The 18,602-nt window shown below is 42.1% G+C and overlaps 1 protein-coding gene across 1 annotated transcript; it reads left to right on the forward strand.

Annotated features, from left to right (window-relative positions):
• The first annotated feature begins 14,238 nt into the window (after positions 1-14,238).
• LOC101745593 (la-related protein 6) lies at positions 14,239-17,792 on the forward strand. The gene has a single exon (XM_004933485.5). The coding sequence runs from the start codon at positions 15,663-15,665 to the stop codon at positions 16,884-16,886; it is 1,224 nt and encodes a 407-aa protein (XP_004933542.1). The 5' UTR covers positions 14,239-15,662; the 3' UTR covers positions 16,887-17,792.
• Positions 17,793-18,602: the final 810 nt, after the last annotated feature.

The raw sequence follows: 18,602 nt of genomic DNA on the forward strand, positions 1-18,602 counted from the left end.
AGAGGACTGCTCACTAGTGGACAGCTATGAGCTGAGATGATAATACGTGAGTGAAACTAAAATTAGTAGTAATGATCGCTTGCCCATTTCTGCCGTGAAGCAGTTGGTAATGCGTTTCGGTTTGAAAGGTGCCCCCTTGCAAAAAAACGAGGCCTTAGAACTCATATCTCAAGGTGGGTGGCGGCATTTACGTTGTAGATATCTATGGACTCTGGTAACCACTTAAAATCAGTGTTCCGTAAGCTCGTTCACCCATCTAAGAATTAAAAAAAACACCGGGGATTTCAGTTTAAAAGGAACGTTAAGATGTGAGTGAGAGAAAGTGGAAAGAAAGGGAAAAAGAATGACAGAGAAAAGCAAGATGGCGTAGACGATTGGATGAGCAAGGCGTTAAAAATATGTCAGATATTTTTTAATTATATTAGGAGATTTAGGAGAGTTCAATAAAAGTGCAACAGTAGAATAGTTTTATTTTATACGCCACGATTCCAATTCTACATGAATGAATGCGTCCGTATTGTGCATGTTTTTTTTAATTGCCTTTGTAGGCAGACGAGCATACGGCCTACCTGATGGTGAGTGGTTACCGTCGCCCATGGACTTCAGCAATGCCGGGGGCAGAGCCAAGCCGCTGCCTACCGTTATGTAAATACCGTGCATGTAAATATGATTTGAAGTCGTCGTGGCTTAAAGGATGATGATATCCGGGGCGCTCATAGCAATCAATGCGAATATTCCAGTACTCAAACATCGATACGTAATCGCCAACGACTTCCACAATGAAGGAATAAAAATCATTAACTCAAAGCTTATAAAGTCTGCCTAATTACTTGTCGGTAGCACTCTGCTTATTTCTGCCGATACTTCTCGGTTCTGGTTATAAGATATTATAATATACGTTATACTTATATTATAAGTACAGGAATATGCATAATTTACGTCAATACCATCATCTCGTTTTTACCACCGCACCGCCCGCCACCGGAGTAGATTTCATCCATACTACCTGGAGCCACTGCGGTCATCCACATTGCTTTCCAGAGATCTTTTTTGCCACGTACCATCCGGCTTTGGAATGAGCTTGCCCCCACGGTGATTCCCGAGCGCTATGACATATCCTTCTTCAAACTAGGCTCGTGAATTGTACTTTATGGTAGGCAGCGGCTTGACTCTGCCCCTGGCATTGCTGAAGTCCACGGGCGACGGTAACCACTCACCATAAGGTGGGCCGTATGCTCGTCTATCTACAAAGGCAATAAAAAAACTGTCCATCACCTTAGGTAGCTACTCAAAATTAGCCAGGTCCTACGCCTGTCTTATCGCCAAGCTCAAGAATACGCGTGTCGCGCCATATTCTAAATAACAACGAAACATAATTATCATAATTTAAATTAGATTTTCTCTTAAACATATTAGTGGAGCGATTTTCTAATGCGTGCGTGTATTTGCATCGTTCCAATGTCGCGGTTTGAGGTCATTATCTTGGTCGTATCATATCTAAACACAACACTACTGAGAAAGCGACCTTGCCCGGTTTGATGTTTAATAAACATTCTGTTTTACGTATAAATGGTTTAAATGAATAGGAATAATAATTTTTTACGTATTTTTCTTATGTTACCTTACGAAATTTCCGTAAAGGACCCTAAAAACAAAAGTTGTTCTTCTAAGCATAATTCTATTCTTTTCTTCCGGTTTTCACGAGCCGTGGCATAATTGAAACTACTTTTATAGTTTAATATCGACTTTTTTATTGTAATTAAATTACATGTCGGCACAACGTCACTATTTAGTTAACTAAAAATAATTAAAGTTAACTGTGTCCTTAATGTTACGAATGTCAACAACTGCAAATTATAAATATATTAGTGGTCCATGGCGACTAAAACTGAAAAGATTTCTATAATTTTTTCGTTTTTTATTTTTTTTATTGCTTAGATGAGTAGACAAGCTGTTAACCCACCTGGTGTTAAGTGGCTACTGGAGCCCATAGACACCTACGACGTAAATGTCGCCACCCACCTTGAGATATAAGTTTTTTTTTTTTTTTTTTTTTTTTTTTTTTTTTATGATTGAAGGATTACTGGTGGCCCGGAGGCCTTTCCAGTTTCACCAGGACAGGTGGGCGAGCAAAGGCTCAGCCAGGAGGGGTGGGATTTGCTAGCAGCTACCCGAGCGCCTCCGAAGGAGACCTAACAGCTCAAGAGCAGCTGCTTCGCGAATGAATCTACTACCGGATCGGAATCGCGACCCGCTGAGAAGATCCGGCGAGAAACTCAGCGAGCTGATTCATGGGTTAGGTTGCACGGCGAACTCTTTATCGAGTTCGACGAGTACGGTTACCGAGGTCCCTAAGCCTGCTCCTAGAGCTGAAGGCGTCTAGTGCGAAGGTTATTGGATCTGATGGATCCGTAAGGACGTGTCTAGGGCGTCGACGGTGACTGGCTCCTGCATGATCAGGATTCGGGGAGTAGTCAGCGGCGGCTACGATAAGGCGATTATCATGACGCATAGCCTTATCGAAGTAACGTTCCGACGCTGACTTCATGTATTTCTGTATAGATTCGAGGCCCAGGTCGTCGTGTAGGTCAACGTTCCTCACGAACCACGGAGCTCCGACGGCTAACCTGCAAAAGCGGGATTGTAGAGATTGAAGGGTGTCTATGTGCGTGCGGGCCGCGTGAGCGAACACCACACTCGCGTAAGTCATGACGGGCCTTATGCAAGTTTTGTAAAGTGTCACCTTGTTCCGAAGGGACATTTTACTCCGCTTACAAATCATGGGGTAGAGTCTACCGAGAATAAACGCGGCACGGTCACGGACTGATTTTATATGCGGGCGGAATGTCATCGATGCATCCAGGGTAACGCCCAGGTACTTGACCTTCCTGGCCCAGGGTATGGATTGACTAAAGAGAGTAATCGGGGGTGTGAGATTCCTCCTCCTAATACGGGAGGAAATCCGTGTGGAGCTTCCCCTCTGAAAGAGCACCGCAGTACTTTTCGCTGGGTTGATGTCTGCCATGTTCGGAACCACTGTCCTAGGGCTAGGGCTGCGCTCTGAAGCTTCTTCGCGATTAGGGACTTGTTTCTACTGGAATAGTAAACAGTCGTGTCGTCGGCGAATAAAGCTAAATGGGTCGGCGGCGACCGGGGAATATCGTTAACGAATAAGCTAAATAGGAGGGGTGAGAGGACAGAGCCTTGCGGGACTCCAGCTGTGAGAGGTCGTGGGGAGGAGCGGGTTCCCTCGACTCGATATCGAAAAGAGCGGTTCGACAAGAAGTCCCGTATGATGAGCACGAGACTATCCGGCACACCCATGTTGAATAGTTTGGAAATCAAACCGTTGTGCCAGACTTTGTCGAACGCTTTTGCGACGTCGAAGAAGAGAGCTCCCGTGTATAACGGTTTTGGTCGATTAAGCCCCACAAGAATGTGCTCCGTGAGGCGGTGCACCTGTTGAACGCATGAGTGATTTGTACGGAATCCGAATTGTTCATCGATGAGAATGCCCTTGGATGAGACGAAGTCTCTGAGGCGTTTGTAGAGCAGACGCTCATACAGTTTGCCTAGAGACATGAGGAGGCTAATCGGGCGGTAGCTCGTCGGATGATTTTTTGGTTTACCGGGTTTATGTATGCCGATAACGTCCGCTTCTTTCCACACCGCGGGAAAGATACAGTTCGCCATAGCGGCATTGAAAATAGATGCCAGCATCACGATGAGTTGGACGGGTAGAAGTTTAATAACGCGGTTGGATATACCGTCGGAACCGGGAGCCTTGCGAGGACGTAGGTCTTTGATCAAGTCTTTAACTTCCATCGGGGTGACGGGTGGTAACACATCAGAGGGTGGTAAGGAGGCTCTGCGTTCTACCTCACTGTCTACTAATTCTACATGCACAGGGTCCACGGATTGAGTGCTGGGCGTGCACTGGGTTTGCAATGTATCGGCCAGCAGCTCTGCTTTTTCGTCATCATCGAACGCCGTGAGTCGGCCTGAGGGGCCTACAAGGGGGGGCATAGTTACTACCGTATCCGATTTGAGAGTACGAGCTAAGCGGTAGTAAGACCTTTGGGAGGGCGCGAGTCCTTCTAAGAAATCAGACCATCTGGCATCTCGGACTTCGGCGATGCGAGACTTTACGTCGCGTTGTAGGGCACGCATTCGAATACGATTTTCCGCGGTAGGATACCTGTCGTAGGCGCGTATCGAGGCGTTCTTAGCTCTAAGGAGTTCCCTAATATCGTCGGACAATTTGAAGCGGTGAAGGAAGTCCTCCGCTACAACTTGTTTCGATGACCTATCTAATGTCGAGGTGATGTGTGACGTTAAGATGTCTATGGCTTCAGCGGTATCCTGAGGAGACGGGGTAGAGTCCGGGCTAAACGGTAGCGATGGTGGATCAGATTCAGCCAGGCTGATGCCCAGCGTGTGCCAATCCACCACAGTCCTCGTGACGGGAACGGAATCGGGAGCGCGACCGAGCTTCATAACGACGGGACGGTGGTCTGAATCTAACTCTGAAACTACTTCGATCGAGTGTAAGCGCAGAGTTACGTTTTTTAATAACGCTATGTCGAGTATATCCGGGCGATGCGCGATATTTAGCGGGTAGTGAGTCGGGATTAGCGGAGCGACGATATCGAAGGCGAGATTATCGACTAACGCGTCAAGCCGCCTGCCATTCGGGGTTGTGGTGTGTGAGTTCCACCTAATGTGTTTACAATTTAGGTCGCCCGCCAGAATGACAGAGCTCCCCATGCCGAGCAGCGCCTCGATATCACTGCTTAGAACGATTTTATCCGGTGGAAGATAAACGGACGCGATAACGATCGGCGCGTGTCCCGTCAGTGAGATTCGGCACACTGATGCTTCGATATTAGCGAGCGCGGGAGGATCGAGTGGGACGCAATGCAGGGCTCTTCTATAGTAAATGACGGTACCACCACCACGAGCAGAGAGCCTGTCGTTCCTGACCATGTTATAGTTCGCGATTTTAGGGTCACGGCGCGAGATATAAGTTCTAAGGTCTCAGTTCTTACAGTACAACGGCTGTCCCGCCCTTCAAACCTGGTGGTGGTACCTACACGACCTAGACGTCCTACCACTAGTCAATGTATATAGTATGTAAATCCAATGATTTCAGGAATCGAAAACGGTATATTTAACTCCGTTTATTTGCAATTAAACTTCTCATGAGTTTGATTAATTAGATATAATAGTTTATACATAGAAAACATGCCATGCCACACGTAATAATAGACAACGGTTTTCCACCGAATCCTTACGAGAGACTAATACTGTTTATATAACCTAAATATTTGTTCAACCGAATTATGTCATCGTAATTAGATTTCGTGAAACCAGAACCCCTCATACTTGCAAATACGATGTAGGTTAATTGTCCGATCTTTTTTTTTATTGCTTAGATGGGTGGACGAGCTCACAGCCCACCTGGTTTTAAGTGGTTACTGGAGCCCATAGAAATATACAACGTAAATGCGCCACCCACCTCGAGTATAAGTTCTAAGGTCTCAAGTATAGTTACTAGATCTATTTGGGATAGCCGGAATTACAATACCGATGAAACGTCTTGCTTTGACGTGTCAAAGATTGTCAATTTTGTTTCTAAATTGACAATACTTTGAGAAATCAGGTCTAGGTCTTCTTTAGCCCGGAAGAAATAAGCATGGCGGTGGTACCTACCCGTGCAGGCTCATATAACGCCCCACCACCACTAAAATTTACGCAGATTATATATATATATATATATATTTTTTTTTTCTAGTTTACGCGATGTTGTTTCGCGGAAGTAATTCGTGAATATGTTTTTAAGTACGTGTTTCATTAGAAAAAAATAGTATCTACTTCCGGAATTTCATCGGATCTTAACCCTTAGACTACAAAGGCAATCGATTATTTATTAATCTCTATATATAAAAATGAATTGCTGTTCGTTAGTCTCGCTAAAACTCGAGAACGGCTGAACCGATTTGGCTAATTTTGGTCTTGAATTATTTGTGGAAGTCCAGAGAAGGTTTAAAAGGTAGATAAATATGAAAATATGATATGATTGAGGCACTACGAAGTCTGCCGGGTCAGCTAGTAATTATATAAATAATAAATAACTAAGAACAAATCACGCACGATCACCCGGCCCCAAATTAAAATTCCCTGTGTTATGGGTACCAGAGAGTGACATATATACTATTTTTCTCCTCGATCGGTCCCTCACTGCTGAGGATCGTGACTCCGTCCGATTTCGTCAACCAGCTGTCTCCATCGATCCCGTTCTGTAGCTTGGAGGAGTGCGTCGCTGACAGGTACCCTCAGTGCCTCCGCTATTTGGTCGACCATCGTTTGGGATCTCTACTATTTACATACGTTTAAATATTTTAATAATTTAAATAATAAATAATAATTTTGGTAGGCAGCGGCTTGGCTCTGCCCCTGGCATTGCTGAAGTCCATGGGCGACGGTAACCACTCACCATCAGGTGGGCCGTATGCTCGTCTGCCTACAAGGGCAATAAAAAAAAAAAAAAAAAAAAAAAAATATTAACAAACAAAGACCAAACAAACCTGTTCATCACTCGAATGTTTGCCCGATTTGGTAATCGAACCTGCGACACTAGGCGCAATAGTCATGGTCGCTCACTACGGCACCACCGAATCAGTTAAATTCAATTATTACACTTCATTCTCTTCTTTGTCTCCACCTTATCTCACTAGGTGGGGTCGGCACAGCGAATTATCCTATTCCATTCTCTTCTATCAGCCGTCATCTCAACACTCCCTCCTCTCTCTCTCATATCATTCACACACTCCATCCATGTCTTCTTCGGTCGACCTCTTCCCCCTCTACGTTGGAAATAATACCATAATAAAACCACCAGAAAGGGTAAAATTAAAGCGTAAAACTAGTTAAAGCCGAAGCTTAAGAATACTTTAGTGCTGTTTTCATTTCAGCTGGACATGGGCAGCTTATGGCCGAAATACGCTACGTGTGCACAAGCCATTTTGGGCAGAGAATGTGTTTGGAGAAGTGGCACCGCTTTAGTTACCAAAACTAATGGCAGATGGAGACTAGTATATAGGATTAATCTATACTAATATTATAAAGTAAATATTCTTTCCCCTTTACCTTGCACTACCATTACCATACATCTCCTAGTCACATGCATCTTCTCTCTAACAATCACATGTCCATACCACGCTGACCGTCCGCTCTTAAATTTATCAATCAATGAGGCTACTCACACACTTCCTCTGATATAATCATTCCTTATACTCACTTTATACTTCATTATATACACAATATATAATATATGTGTAGGATTGGTAAGAATGGAACGTATGAAAGGAGTGTGGAACGGAGCGTTAAGACCTGAGTGAGAGAAAACGGAAAGAAAGAGAGAAGATAATGACAGATAGAATGACAGAGAATTGGAAGATGGCGAAGACGGTCGAAAAATGAGTAAGACGTAATAAAATTAGTGTTAATTATTAATTGCTATTATAATAGAAGATTTAGGAATAGTGCAACTTTTATTTTATGCGCTGCGATCCCTCTTCTACATATATATAAAAATATCCTGAGAACTTGGAAAAATTAATAGTTGTAGGTCACGTGGAAGGAAAGAGAAGTCGAGGAAGATTGCCAACTAGGTGAACGGACATTGTCAAGGAGGCCACAAACACCAGCGTCCCGGGCGCCATTAAGCAGGCCGAGTGCAGGCACCATTGGAGGAAGCTGGTGCAAAAACTGGACCAAGGTAGTCACGACCCTCAGTAATGAGGAAACGACAAAGAAGAAGAAGAATATACACAATATATAATGCTTTTAGAAATGAGATGAATGTCTGTTTTATGGATTGCCGACCCAAAATATAACTCAATATCGCGACAATATCGCAATCAAATTGCCTCGAGCAAATCTACAGCGCTAAAGCAATTAATTTGTAAATCTGAATACACACATCGGAACATAGAAACTCTGTCAGCGAATATCGAGCCGTCTTACAAACAAGATTAGGGGCTCCGATACCGAACTATTCAATGCCTAATTGGATCTGCGGCGGCCGAAATAGGATTAGCGTACAATGTTTTAGTCCGTCCAAAACGTTCAGTGACTTTTGTGTTACATAACCAGAGGGTAGGCAGATAGAATAACTGCATGGTTATATAATTCTTATAAGCATAAGTCATAGTTATAGTAATAATAAGAATTTGTTATCGATTGGTCTTTATCGTGGTTTTCAATTATGAGTCCGCGATATTTAAGAGCTATGGAAGCATGGTTTTTTTTCGCTTTGGCGGGTGGACGAGCCCACAGGCATCTACAATGTAAATGCGCCGTCCACCTTGAGATGTAAGTTCTAAGTTCTCACTATGGTTACAACGGCTGCCCCACCCTTCAAACCGAAACGCATTACTGCTTCACTGCAGAAATAGGCAGGGTGGTGGTACCTACCTGTGCGGACTCACAAAAGGTCCTACCACCAGTAAGCTCCTGTCCATACGATCGATCTTTTTGTCCACCTATTGTCGTTGTATCTAGCCAGATGGCCTGAAAAACGTGTGAATAACTCTGCTTAATTACAATCTCCCGTGCCGTCTTCCCGATTCGTTTTTTGTCATTACCACTGGAATTCGACTCGACCATAAATTTCGCATGGTAGTCATTTACTGTAACTAGTGGTCGTCGAGCGGTCGAAATTCGACCATAATTAATTTAAAAGTTTGAACAATATTAAGGATCGATTGCCAAATACTATACTTCTAATTACAGATTTCGCCAAGGCTACTACACTATAGACAAATAATATTGAAGACGAAGAATACGACTATTAATCTATTCTTAATTTAACCACAGACTTTAACAATAAACAAAAGAGTATAAATTCGTGTGTGTGTGTGTCAGATACATGGTAGTGTGTATAATGTTTTATTTTATTGATTTAATGTATTTTTTATGCATAATTTAAAAGAATATTAGCATTCTGCACGTCTTCTATAAAGTATCTGTTTCTATAAGTGTGGGAAATTTCATACTCCACCGTCGGCGCAATTTTCGTAAAAAGTGGTTTAATATGAATATCAGTAAGTTCTATGTAATTCGTTTTACTAGAAAAAGATGTTCAATTTTCCGAACGTAAATTAATGGTGCACCACTATCTGAGGTAGACTCTATTAGGTGTTTCACAACTTACAGGAAAAATCTGCGCGGATCATTTCCCAATCTTCTATCTATCTTATATCTTCTATATATATAAAAATGAATTGCCGTTCGTTAGTCTCGCTAAAACTCGAGAACGGCTGGACCGATTTGGCTAATTTTGGTCTTAAATTATTTGTGGAAGTCCAGAGTAGGTTTAAAAGGTAGATAAATATGAAAATGCTCGGAATTAAATTAAAATAACAATATTGTTTTCCCTTTGATGTGTCCTCCGTCGGACGGATTCCTTTTGTTTGTTTTAAGTTTATTTTATACAAAAGCTTAGGTCTTCTATTTATCGATTGAGGCACTACGAAGTCTGCCTGGTCAGCTAGTTCAATATAAATTAATCTTAAGCAATCAATCAAATGTAATCATATCTTAGTTATATTTTTTATTTATTTTTGTTGTTAAAGCACTGTCGATTGCACCTATAATTGAGGTGACATCTGCCATGAACTTTTGTCAGTTTGTCAATGTTTTATATTGACTAGTGGTCCCTCTGTGGTCGAAATTCGACTATAATTAATTGAAATTATATTTTGAACATTATTATGGTTCTATTGTCAAACACTATTATATTTCTATAGTCACAGATTTCGCGAAGACTACACTATAGACAAATACTCTTAATATTAAAGATAAAGAATATCCTATTCTCAATTTGACTAGCAATAACAAAGTTTTGACAATAAACTACGTTTATATGTGTGTGTGTCATATTCATGGTAGTGTGTGTAATGTTTTCTTTATTGATTTAATGTATTTTTAATGCATAATTTAAAAAAAAATAATTGCATTCTGCACTTCTTCTCTATATTCTCTAAAAGTGTGGGAAATTTTATACTCCTCCGTCCGCGCAATTTTCGTAAAAAGGGATACAAAGTTTTTGCTTCACGTATTAATATATAGTGTAATATGACGTGAATGCTACTACATAGGTACTCGCTTTGAGATACATATGTGTTTGCTTTGCGACATTAACAGCATCGCGGAATTTGCAAGTGGCCGTCACAATGAGGATTCACGCAATATTTACACTGGATTCGTAAATGTATATTATATGTTTCTGTAGCTACGTTTCAGTGAAGCGCGATCAGTGTGCTTGGTGCGAGTTATTTAACGTTCTCGATAGCGTAAAAGTTAACGCAAATTTGTATGCATTTGGAACAGCGCCCCTAGCGGCAAACGTACGTAAACGTTCCAACTCCATACAAAATCGAGTTAACTTTTACGTTATCGAGAACTTTAAAAAAACTCACACTAAACAAACAGACCCGTTGGTAAATGAATACAATATGAATTACTTAGTTTGATTACGAGGAAGTACTTCACGAGACAACTATCGTTATGGTTTTTTGTTAATATGTGTATATATTTTTTTTTGCGACAATCAAAAATTATTGTTCTCATAATGGAACATCAGTGTATATACACACAAAAATATTGTTGTTGTTCAAAAACCGGTTCGACGAGTACAACTAAACTACTCGGGTTTATTTTTTTTGTTTTTCAAGTTTTTTTTTTTTGATGATGATGGCTTATAAATTTTAGGGTTTCGGAGGCTAATGGCGAAAACCTTAGTTGAAAATGCCCATTAAAATTATAAATATTGAAATTTCTTTGAATTTGGAAATTAATGCTTTTCAATTAAACTCTAAAGGTTTCTATCATTAAGGGGTTACTGGAGATTTGCCACCGCCGAACTTGAGGCACGAGGTCGTTGTCTCAATTGTATGGTACTAGGGCTGTTCTTCAATCTTGAACGATAAGCTAAGATAGGGAGCACAGCCTAAAATAGTCTCACAGCATTACCCTCTGTCCTTAAGTAAATAATCGTCAATGAAGGTTGTGGCCTCTCTGAATGGCTTTTTTTTATTGCTCTGATAACAGAGCAATAAAAAAATCCACATAAGTGGACGAGCTCACAACCCACCTGGTGTTAAGTGGTTACTGGAATCCATAGACATCTACAACGTAAATGCGCCATCCACCTTGAGATATAAGTTTTAAGGTCTCAACAAGTTACAACGGCTTTTTTTTTTCGGGCCGGGGGCCGAAGCTCCTACGAGGTCCCCGCACATAAGGGGCGCGCGGGGTATGTGAGACTCAACGATCTGCAGGTGTTGAGAGCAGATCGCGGGCCCAAGGATTTTAGGGCCCACGCACTAAATTACTCCCCTGCACTCTTACACCCGACGTTCGATCCCCTCCGAGGTCAGAACCCGGATGAGGTAGGGTAAAAAAAAAAGTTACAACGGCTGCCCCGCGCTTCAAACCGAAACGCATTACTGCTTCACGGCAGAAATAGGCAGGGTGGCGGTACCTATTCGTGCGGACTCACAAGAGGTCCTACCACCAGTAAGTGTGATCGTTCGCACTACGGAACCCTACGCTGTGTTTTCGACGCACGCTCGTCCGTTTTTAATATTCGCTCGTTCATATTAAAATCACGAAGTCAAGAAGTGTGATTACGGTGGATTTTTAGTATTTAAAAGCATTAATTATCAAACGAATTCGCAGCTGACCGCTCATTAGAGACTGGTTCTTATTTACATATTATGTATATCGAGTGGTGAAAGACTATTTGGTTTAAGCGACATTTCTGTTCTTTTTTTTTTTTTTTTTTATTGCTTAGATGGGTGGACGAGCTCACAGCCCACCTGGTGTTAAGTGGTTACTGGAGCCCATAGACATCTACAACGTAAATGCGCCACCCACCTTGAGATATAAGTTCTAAGGTCTCAGTATAGTTACAACGGCTACCCCACCCTTCAAACCGAAACGCATTACTGCTTCACGGCAGAAATGGGCAGGGCGGTGGTACCTACCCGTGCGGACTCACAATGTGTCCTACCACCAGTGGTTACGCAAATTATAATTTTGCGGGTTTGATTTTTATTACACGATGTTATTCCTTCACCGTGGAAGTCAATCGTGAACATTTGTTAAGTACGTATTTCATTCGAAAAATTGGTACCCGCCTGCGGGATTCGAACACCGCTGCATCGCAACAACGAATGCACCGGACGTCTTATCCTTAAGGCCACGACGACTTCCAATTAAAATTAAAGGTCCATTTTATTTAGTACTAGTGACCCGTCCTCGCTTCGCTTCGGAAACATTAAATTTTATTATTGATAGCTGAGGCCCGCGATATTACTCGCGGCTATTGTCGTACCGCAGGTGACGCCGCGGGGTGAAGCTAGTCTAAAAAAAGTAGCCTAAGTTACTCCTTATATCATCAGCTACCTGTCAGTGAAAGTCCCGTCAAAATCGGTCCAGCCGTTCCAGAGATTAGCCGGAACAAACAGACAGACAGACAAAATTAAAAAAAATAAATATTTTGGTATATGTACTGTGTTATTTTATTATTACAAACAGACACTCCAATTTTATTTATTTGTATAGATTAATATCAACAAGTCGATGGTTTAATTTGAACTTCAATTATGTTTACCACATTCGGTTAGCCGAAGAAGTTTTTTTTTTGTTATGATATTATTATTTTTTCCAAATTACAAACTTTACGCGGCCTTCCCTGTTAAGTTGCAAAAATGTCGCTTAAAACAAATAGCATTTTTACTCCTCGAATATTATACTATTTTATACATTCTCTAAAGCACGGTAAATGGTTGTCACCGGTGGTACGGGACAATAAACAGTCCAACATTTTGTCAGCATACAATTCAGAAGTCGTCGTGGCCTAAAGGATAAGACGTCCGGTGCATTCGTGTTGAACGATGTACCGGTGTTCGAATCCCGCAGGCGGGTACCAATTTTTCTAATTAAATACGTACTCAACAAATGTTCACGATTGACTTCCACGGTGAAGGAATAACATCGTGTAATAAAAATCAAACCCGCAAAACATTTTAATTTGCGTAATTACTGGTGGTAGGACCTCTTGTGAGTCCGCGTTGGTAGGTACCACCGCCCTGCCATTTCTGCCGTGAAACAGTAATGCGTTTCGGTCTGAAGGGTAGGGCAGCCGTTGTAACGATACTGAGATCTTAGAACTTATATCTCAAGGTGGGTGGCGCACTTACGTTGTAGATGTCTATGGGCTCCAGTAACCATTTAACATCAGGTGGGCTGGTGTGAAATGGAGGAATAAAATGAATTAAAAAAAACTTGCATTGAAAATAAATTTACGTATTCCTTACAATAAGGCTTATACACAAGTTGTGATATCCACAGGATCTGGTAAACATTTGACGATCTAGTGCAATAAAAATAATAATTAGTTAATTGAGAACAAAGAGTGACCTTGAAAATGACGCTATTGTACAATTTACGATAGGCAGCGGCTTGACTCTGACCATGGCATTGCTGAAGTCCATGGGCGACGGTAACCACTCACCATCAGGTGGGCCGTATGCTCGTCTGCCTACAAGAGAAATAAAATAAAAAACCAGGTTAACGAGGTCACTATATCCTCTAAAGATTATGATGTCTGCATGACGATGTCTATGATGTCTTGTGGCGGCAGTTTGAGGCGAACTTGAGATATGAGGTTGAGTCTCAATTTTATTTTATGACAACTTTCCTACCATATAATAGAACACATGACTCACTCGCGACCTAAATAGGCTTTTACGCGAAGCTTTTATATCTTTATATTACATGATGGCATAGTGGCATACATTCAATGTGTAATTAGTATATGTCTATGACCAGCGAAGTCTAGCGTCTAGCGAAGACTGAAGAAGGATTCCTAAAAAAAACAATTACGATTTTAAATATGTTCTATTATTTACATAAAAAATGAAAGTTTGCATGTTTTGGATTTAAGTTACTGATCGGCCCACTGAATTTCTCGCTGGGTTTTCTCAGTGGGTCGCGATTCCAATCCGATGGTAGATTCTGCGAAACACTCTTCTTGCTAAAACTAGTGTTAACAAATTTTCTTAGATTGAGCCTGTGAGCTCTTCTACCTGTCTGCGAGAAGTTGTAATAACCCCTTAGGCCACCAGCGAATAAATAAGTAGGGGAAAAAAAAGAAAAAAATTATATCATTCTTTTTTTATTTGAACGACACATTATTAATTTTTTTTATATCTTTCGATAATACAGCATGTACAAACAATTACAAACACAATAATATGTGTAGTTTAAATATTAAATACGGTTATATAGCAAATACCGAACTTACAATTAAATTCTTCTTTTTATCCTCTTTTTTTATCAAAAATACGATATCTATCGTCGATTCCGGTCTGAATATGAGAGCGAACTTATAAAATTATTGTAATGTCATCGGTCCTTGATGCGCGTCCAAATTTTCTTATTATTCCATTACACGCCTATAAGCATACACGCATATAATATATTTTAAATGTGTTAATTTTACTAGTGGTAGGACCTCTTGAGAGTCCGCGCGGGTAGGTACCACCGCCCCGCCTATTTCTGCCGTGAAGCAGTAATGCGTTTCGGTTTGAAGGGTGGGACAGCCGTTGACATACTTGAGACCTTAGAACTATATCTTTTTTTTTTTTATTGCTCTTGCAGACGAGCATACGGCCCACGACATGATGGTGAGTGGTTACCGTCGCCCATGGACTTCAGCAATGCCAGGGGCAGAGCCAAGCCGCTGCCTATCTCAAGGTGGGTGGCGATTTTCGCTGTAAATTTCTATGGACTCCAGTAACCACTTAACACCAGGTGGGCTGTGAGCTCGTCCACCCATCTAGGCAATAAAAAAAAACTTTTTTTAAAGTATTTTTTTTTATGCTCTTTAATGCTCACAACAGTTTACAAATGCTTTTCCTCAACGAGAGTCACGTAAATGTTTGGAGATTTTCAAGAAATTCTCTCGAATGTGATGGCCGTTTTAAGATGTTGGGTTTTTTCTTTAAATTTATATCACTCAACAAACAAAATAGCGAAATTGAAATGTTTTTTACCTCAAAAAAAAACAGCTTAGACCATTACACACTACACGAATTCTTAATATTCGTCATTAAATTAGAAGAGCCTGTATTACAGCAAAATTATTCTGCAATAACACGTCCTGTGTTTATCACATCTAAACATACTAAATCTCTCGTAAACATCAGACATGTTTCATTGTTCCAATTTCGTAAACCGTAACGCTGAATTATATTTGCGCATACGTAACAATCGCGTGTAGGCACCAGACTAAAGCGTACATAATATTTAGTAACGCGGCGCGCACGAATCGACCCTAATATAATTGATTCTCAAAACCTTTATTTGCAGCGTTCCGAATTGCTCGTAGCGTTTAATTAGCCCGCGAACTAACGTGCAGTCTGCAATGTCATCTTGTATCATTTCCGAATGCCTCACTCGCGCCTTTTACTCGCACATCCCCCCGATATTATAAAAGAGGCGTTAATTTGCCGCGCGCCCGCAGTCCGAATCGCGCTACCGAGCGAGCTCCACGCTTGTTATGCGATAGAGTTTTACGCGGCTCACACATGGAGGGCACATCTCCCTCCAGTCCGCGTCCCAACGAGGACGAGGGGTTCGCCACCGACCGCCGCCCCTCCACAGACGACCACGCCGACTCTTCGGACTCGGCGTCTGATGCCGGCTCCGGCGGCGGCAAGGATTCAGGCTGCGAAGTTGCAACCGAGACCCAGGAACCGCCCTATACGCCACCGGACGAGGAATTAGCGAACAGAATTGTGTCACAAGTCGAGTTTTACTTCTCGGACGCGAATATTACGAAAGATGCGTTTTTGCTCAAACACGTCAGAAGGAATAAGGAAGGTTACGTCTCTCTCAAGCTGATCTCGAGCTTCAAGCGCGTCAAGCACCTCACGAAAGACTGGCGGGTGGTCGCTGAAGCCTTGAAGCGCTCGACTAAGTTGGAGATCAATGAATTAGGAACGAAATTGCGCAGGATAGACCCGCTCCCGGCCTACGATGAAACCACCCCCTCCAGGACTGTGGTGGCTGTCAGAATGCCTGTAGAAAAGCCGTCTGTCGAGAACGTATCCCGTTTGTTTGCTGGTTGCGGCGAGATTGCTCTAGTTCGAGTTCTGAGACCGGGGAATCCGGTGCCGGCAGACGTGCGCCAGTTCCTGAACAAAAATCCTAGTTTAGTAAACTGTGTGTGTGCTTTAGTTGAGTTCACGGAGTCCGAGTCGGCCAGGGAAGCGCTCCGGCTGCAGGCTCCGGGAGACGAAGGTATGCGAGTGTATGAATTAAATGGAGTGCCCCGGGAACCGAAGAGGAAAGCTCCTATACGACGACCCTCCGCGATACCGCAGCGCCGCCACGAGTGCGAATATTCGTCGTGCTGTAGCGGGTCAGAAGCCGAATATGACTACAGATACGGAGCCCCGTTCTACAGAAGGAACTCTAGTGGCTTCTTCGCTCCCCGGTCACCTGAGATCCAAACGTGGGTGCCGCGGCGGCCGTCCACTTGCAGTCACAGCTCGGATTCGGGCGTTTCGTTCTATTGCAACTCTCGGAGGGCATCGCAGGCGAGTACGGGCAGCACCAGCAGCGCTGAGGGTTGGCTCGCGCGTCGGTTGTCGGGCTGCTCACTGACAGGGACCGAGTGTGGCGGCCGGAGGTTGTCGTGTACGCCCCGCTTTGAGCCCCGGACGCCCGTAGTGCCCGACGGGACGAGGGGCTTCCACGCCGCCGCCCGCCAACGTAGAATCTCGGACCTCGCTCTGTACTCGCGCTAGAAAGCGGCCGCCAACCGTGACACCTTTCTAATGACGTTGGATAACTGCCTTTCACGTTGTGCCCGCGCGGTTTTTTTAATCTATTTTTTTAGGAGGAAGTGTAGCACGCGTTCCGCCGCGTGGATCCGCGTACCGAACTGAATCGCGGCTTACCGTCTTCTCGTGTGATCGTAAGCTCATCTAGTTTTACATAAATTGCTGTGTTAATTGTTAATTTATAATCGTTTGTAATTTATTAGATTTTATTTATTTACGTTCGCGTATTTATTGCGAGTAGCGCGTCGCCGTTGTGTTTTCGACTGAGTTACGTCAGAGTTGTGGGCACAAAACGTTTATAATGCAAAATCGACTGTCTCAATGAAGATCGAGTCATCAGCCGACAACAGCGGTACGGCCAGCGGCGAGCTTGCGTAATCGATACGAACATATTTTATTTCCTGTAATGGCGACCGTAATTCCGCTGCATCGGCAATTATTACGAGCGACGCGTTTTTTTTTTTTTTTTATTACTAACTCTTTTTTCATTTTTTGTATATCAATGTAATTAAGTCAATTAATTTAAGTCAGTCGCCATTTCATGTACTTAAGTTTTAAGTTAAGTGTCGTGATGTTGTACGCAGCTCGCCCGGGTTGCGTCATTTATTTATAAGTAACTTTCATTATAATGTATTTTATTTTCTTATTTATTCCTCTTTGTAAATAGCAGAGAAGGTTGTTACGTAACAACTGACAGCACAATCATTACGTGTACTCTACTCTGTTCAAATCGATATTGTTAACGATCGAATCGCCTATAAATTTAATATTCGAATGATTTTGAATGATTCGATCGCAAAACGGTATCCGTTCTAGTTTTAAATTTGTAATTAGGACGATGATAATGTAATTATAAGTTTTTTGGAGAAATCTGCCTTTAATTATTGGACCTTGGGTTATTGGAAAGCGGGCTTTTCGGAGCGCGTTCACCTTGGATAATCGATTCGTAACGATTCTCACACTTTGACAGTACAAATGTTACCAAACACTTGGCGAGTCGAACACTATGCATTAATTAAATGTAGATTAATTTGATGCAAAATTAATTGTTATTCGATAATAATGGTTGGGAATCAAACACATTTTGTTTGATAAGAGAATCCGTAATACGAGCTTTGATATCAATTTTATTTCTAACTAACTGACCCGGCAGACTTCGTGGTGCCTCGATCGAAAAATAAAAGACCTAAGCTTTTGTATAAAATAAACTTTAAACAAACAAAAGCACGACGGGGGACACATCAAAGGAAAAACAAAATTGTTATTTTTATTTAATTCCGAGCATTTTCATATTTATCTACCTTTTAAACCTTCTCTGGACTTCCACAAATAATTCAAGACCAAAATTAGCCAAATCGGTCCAGCCGTTCTCGAGTTTTAGCGAGACTAACGGACAGCAATTCATTTTTATATATAGAGATTCTATAATCAATATATCTAAATGTCTAATTCTATGACATGTCCTTCTTTAAAAGAGTCTTGTGGAGAGTCCTTAACGGTAGGCAGCGGCTTGGCTCAGCCCCTGGCATTGCTGAAGCCCATGGGCGACGGTAACCACTCACCATCAGGTGGGCCGTATGATCGTCTGCTTACAAGGACAATAAAAAAAAAAAATTAAATAAATGCATAACACATAATTGTTAATAGAAATGCTTTAACAAAAACAGACTTCAAATAGAA

Source organism: Bombyx mori, chromosome 28 (genome assembly GCF_030269925.1).
Source record: "Bombyx mori chromosome 28, ASM3026992v2".
Lineage (NCBI taxonomy): Eukaryota > Metazoa > Arthropoda > Insecta > Lepidoptera > Bombycidae > Bombyx > Bombyx mori.

Excerpts from the sequence above, each read along its gene's own strand:
- LOC101745593 (XM_004933485.5), top strand. The coding sequence starts at position 15,663 with ATGGAGGGCACATCTCCCTCCAGTCCGCGTCCCAACGAGGACGAGGGG.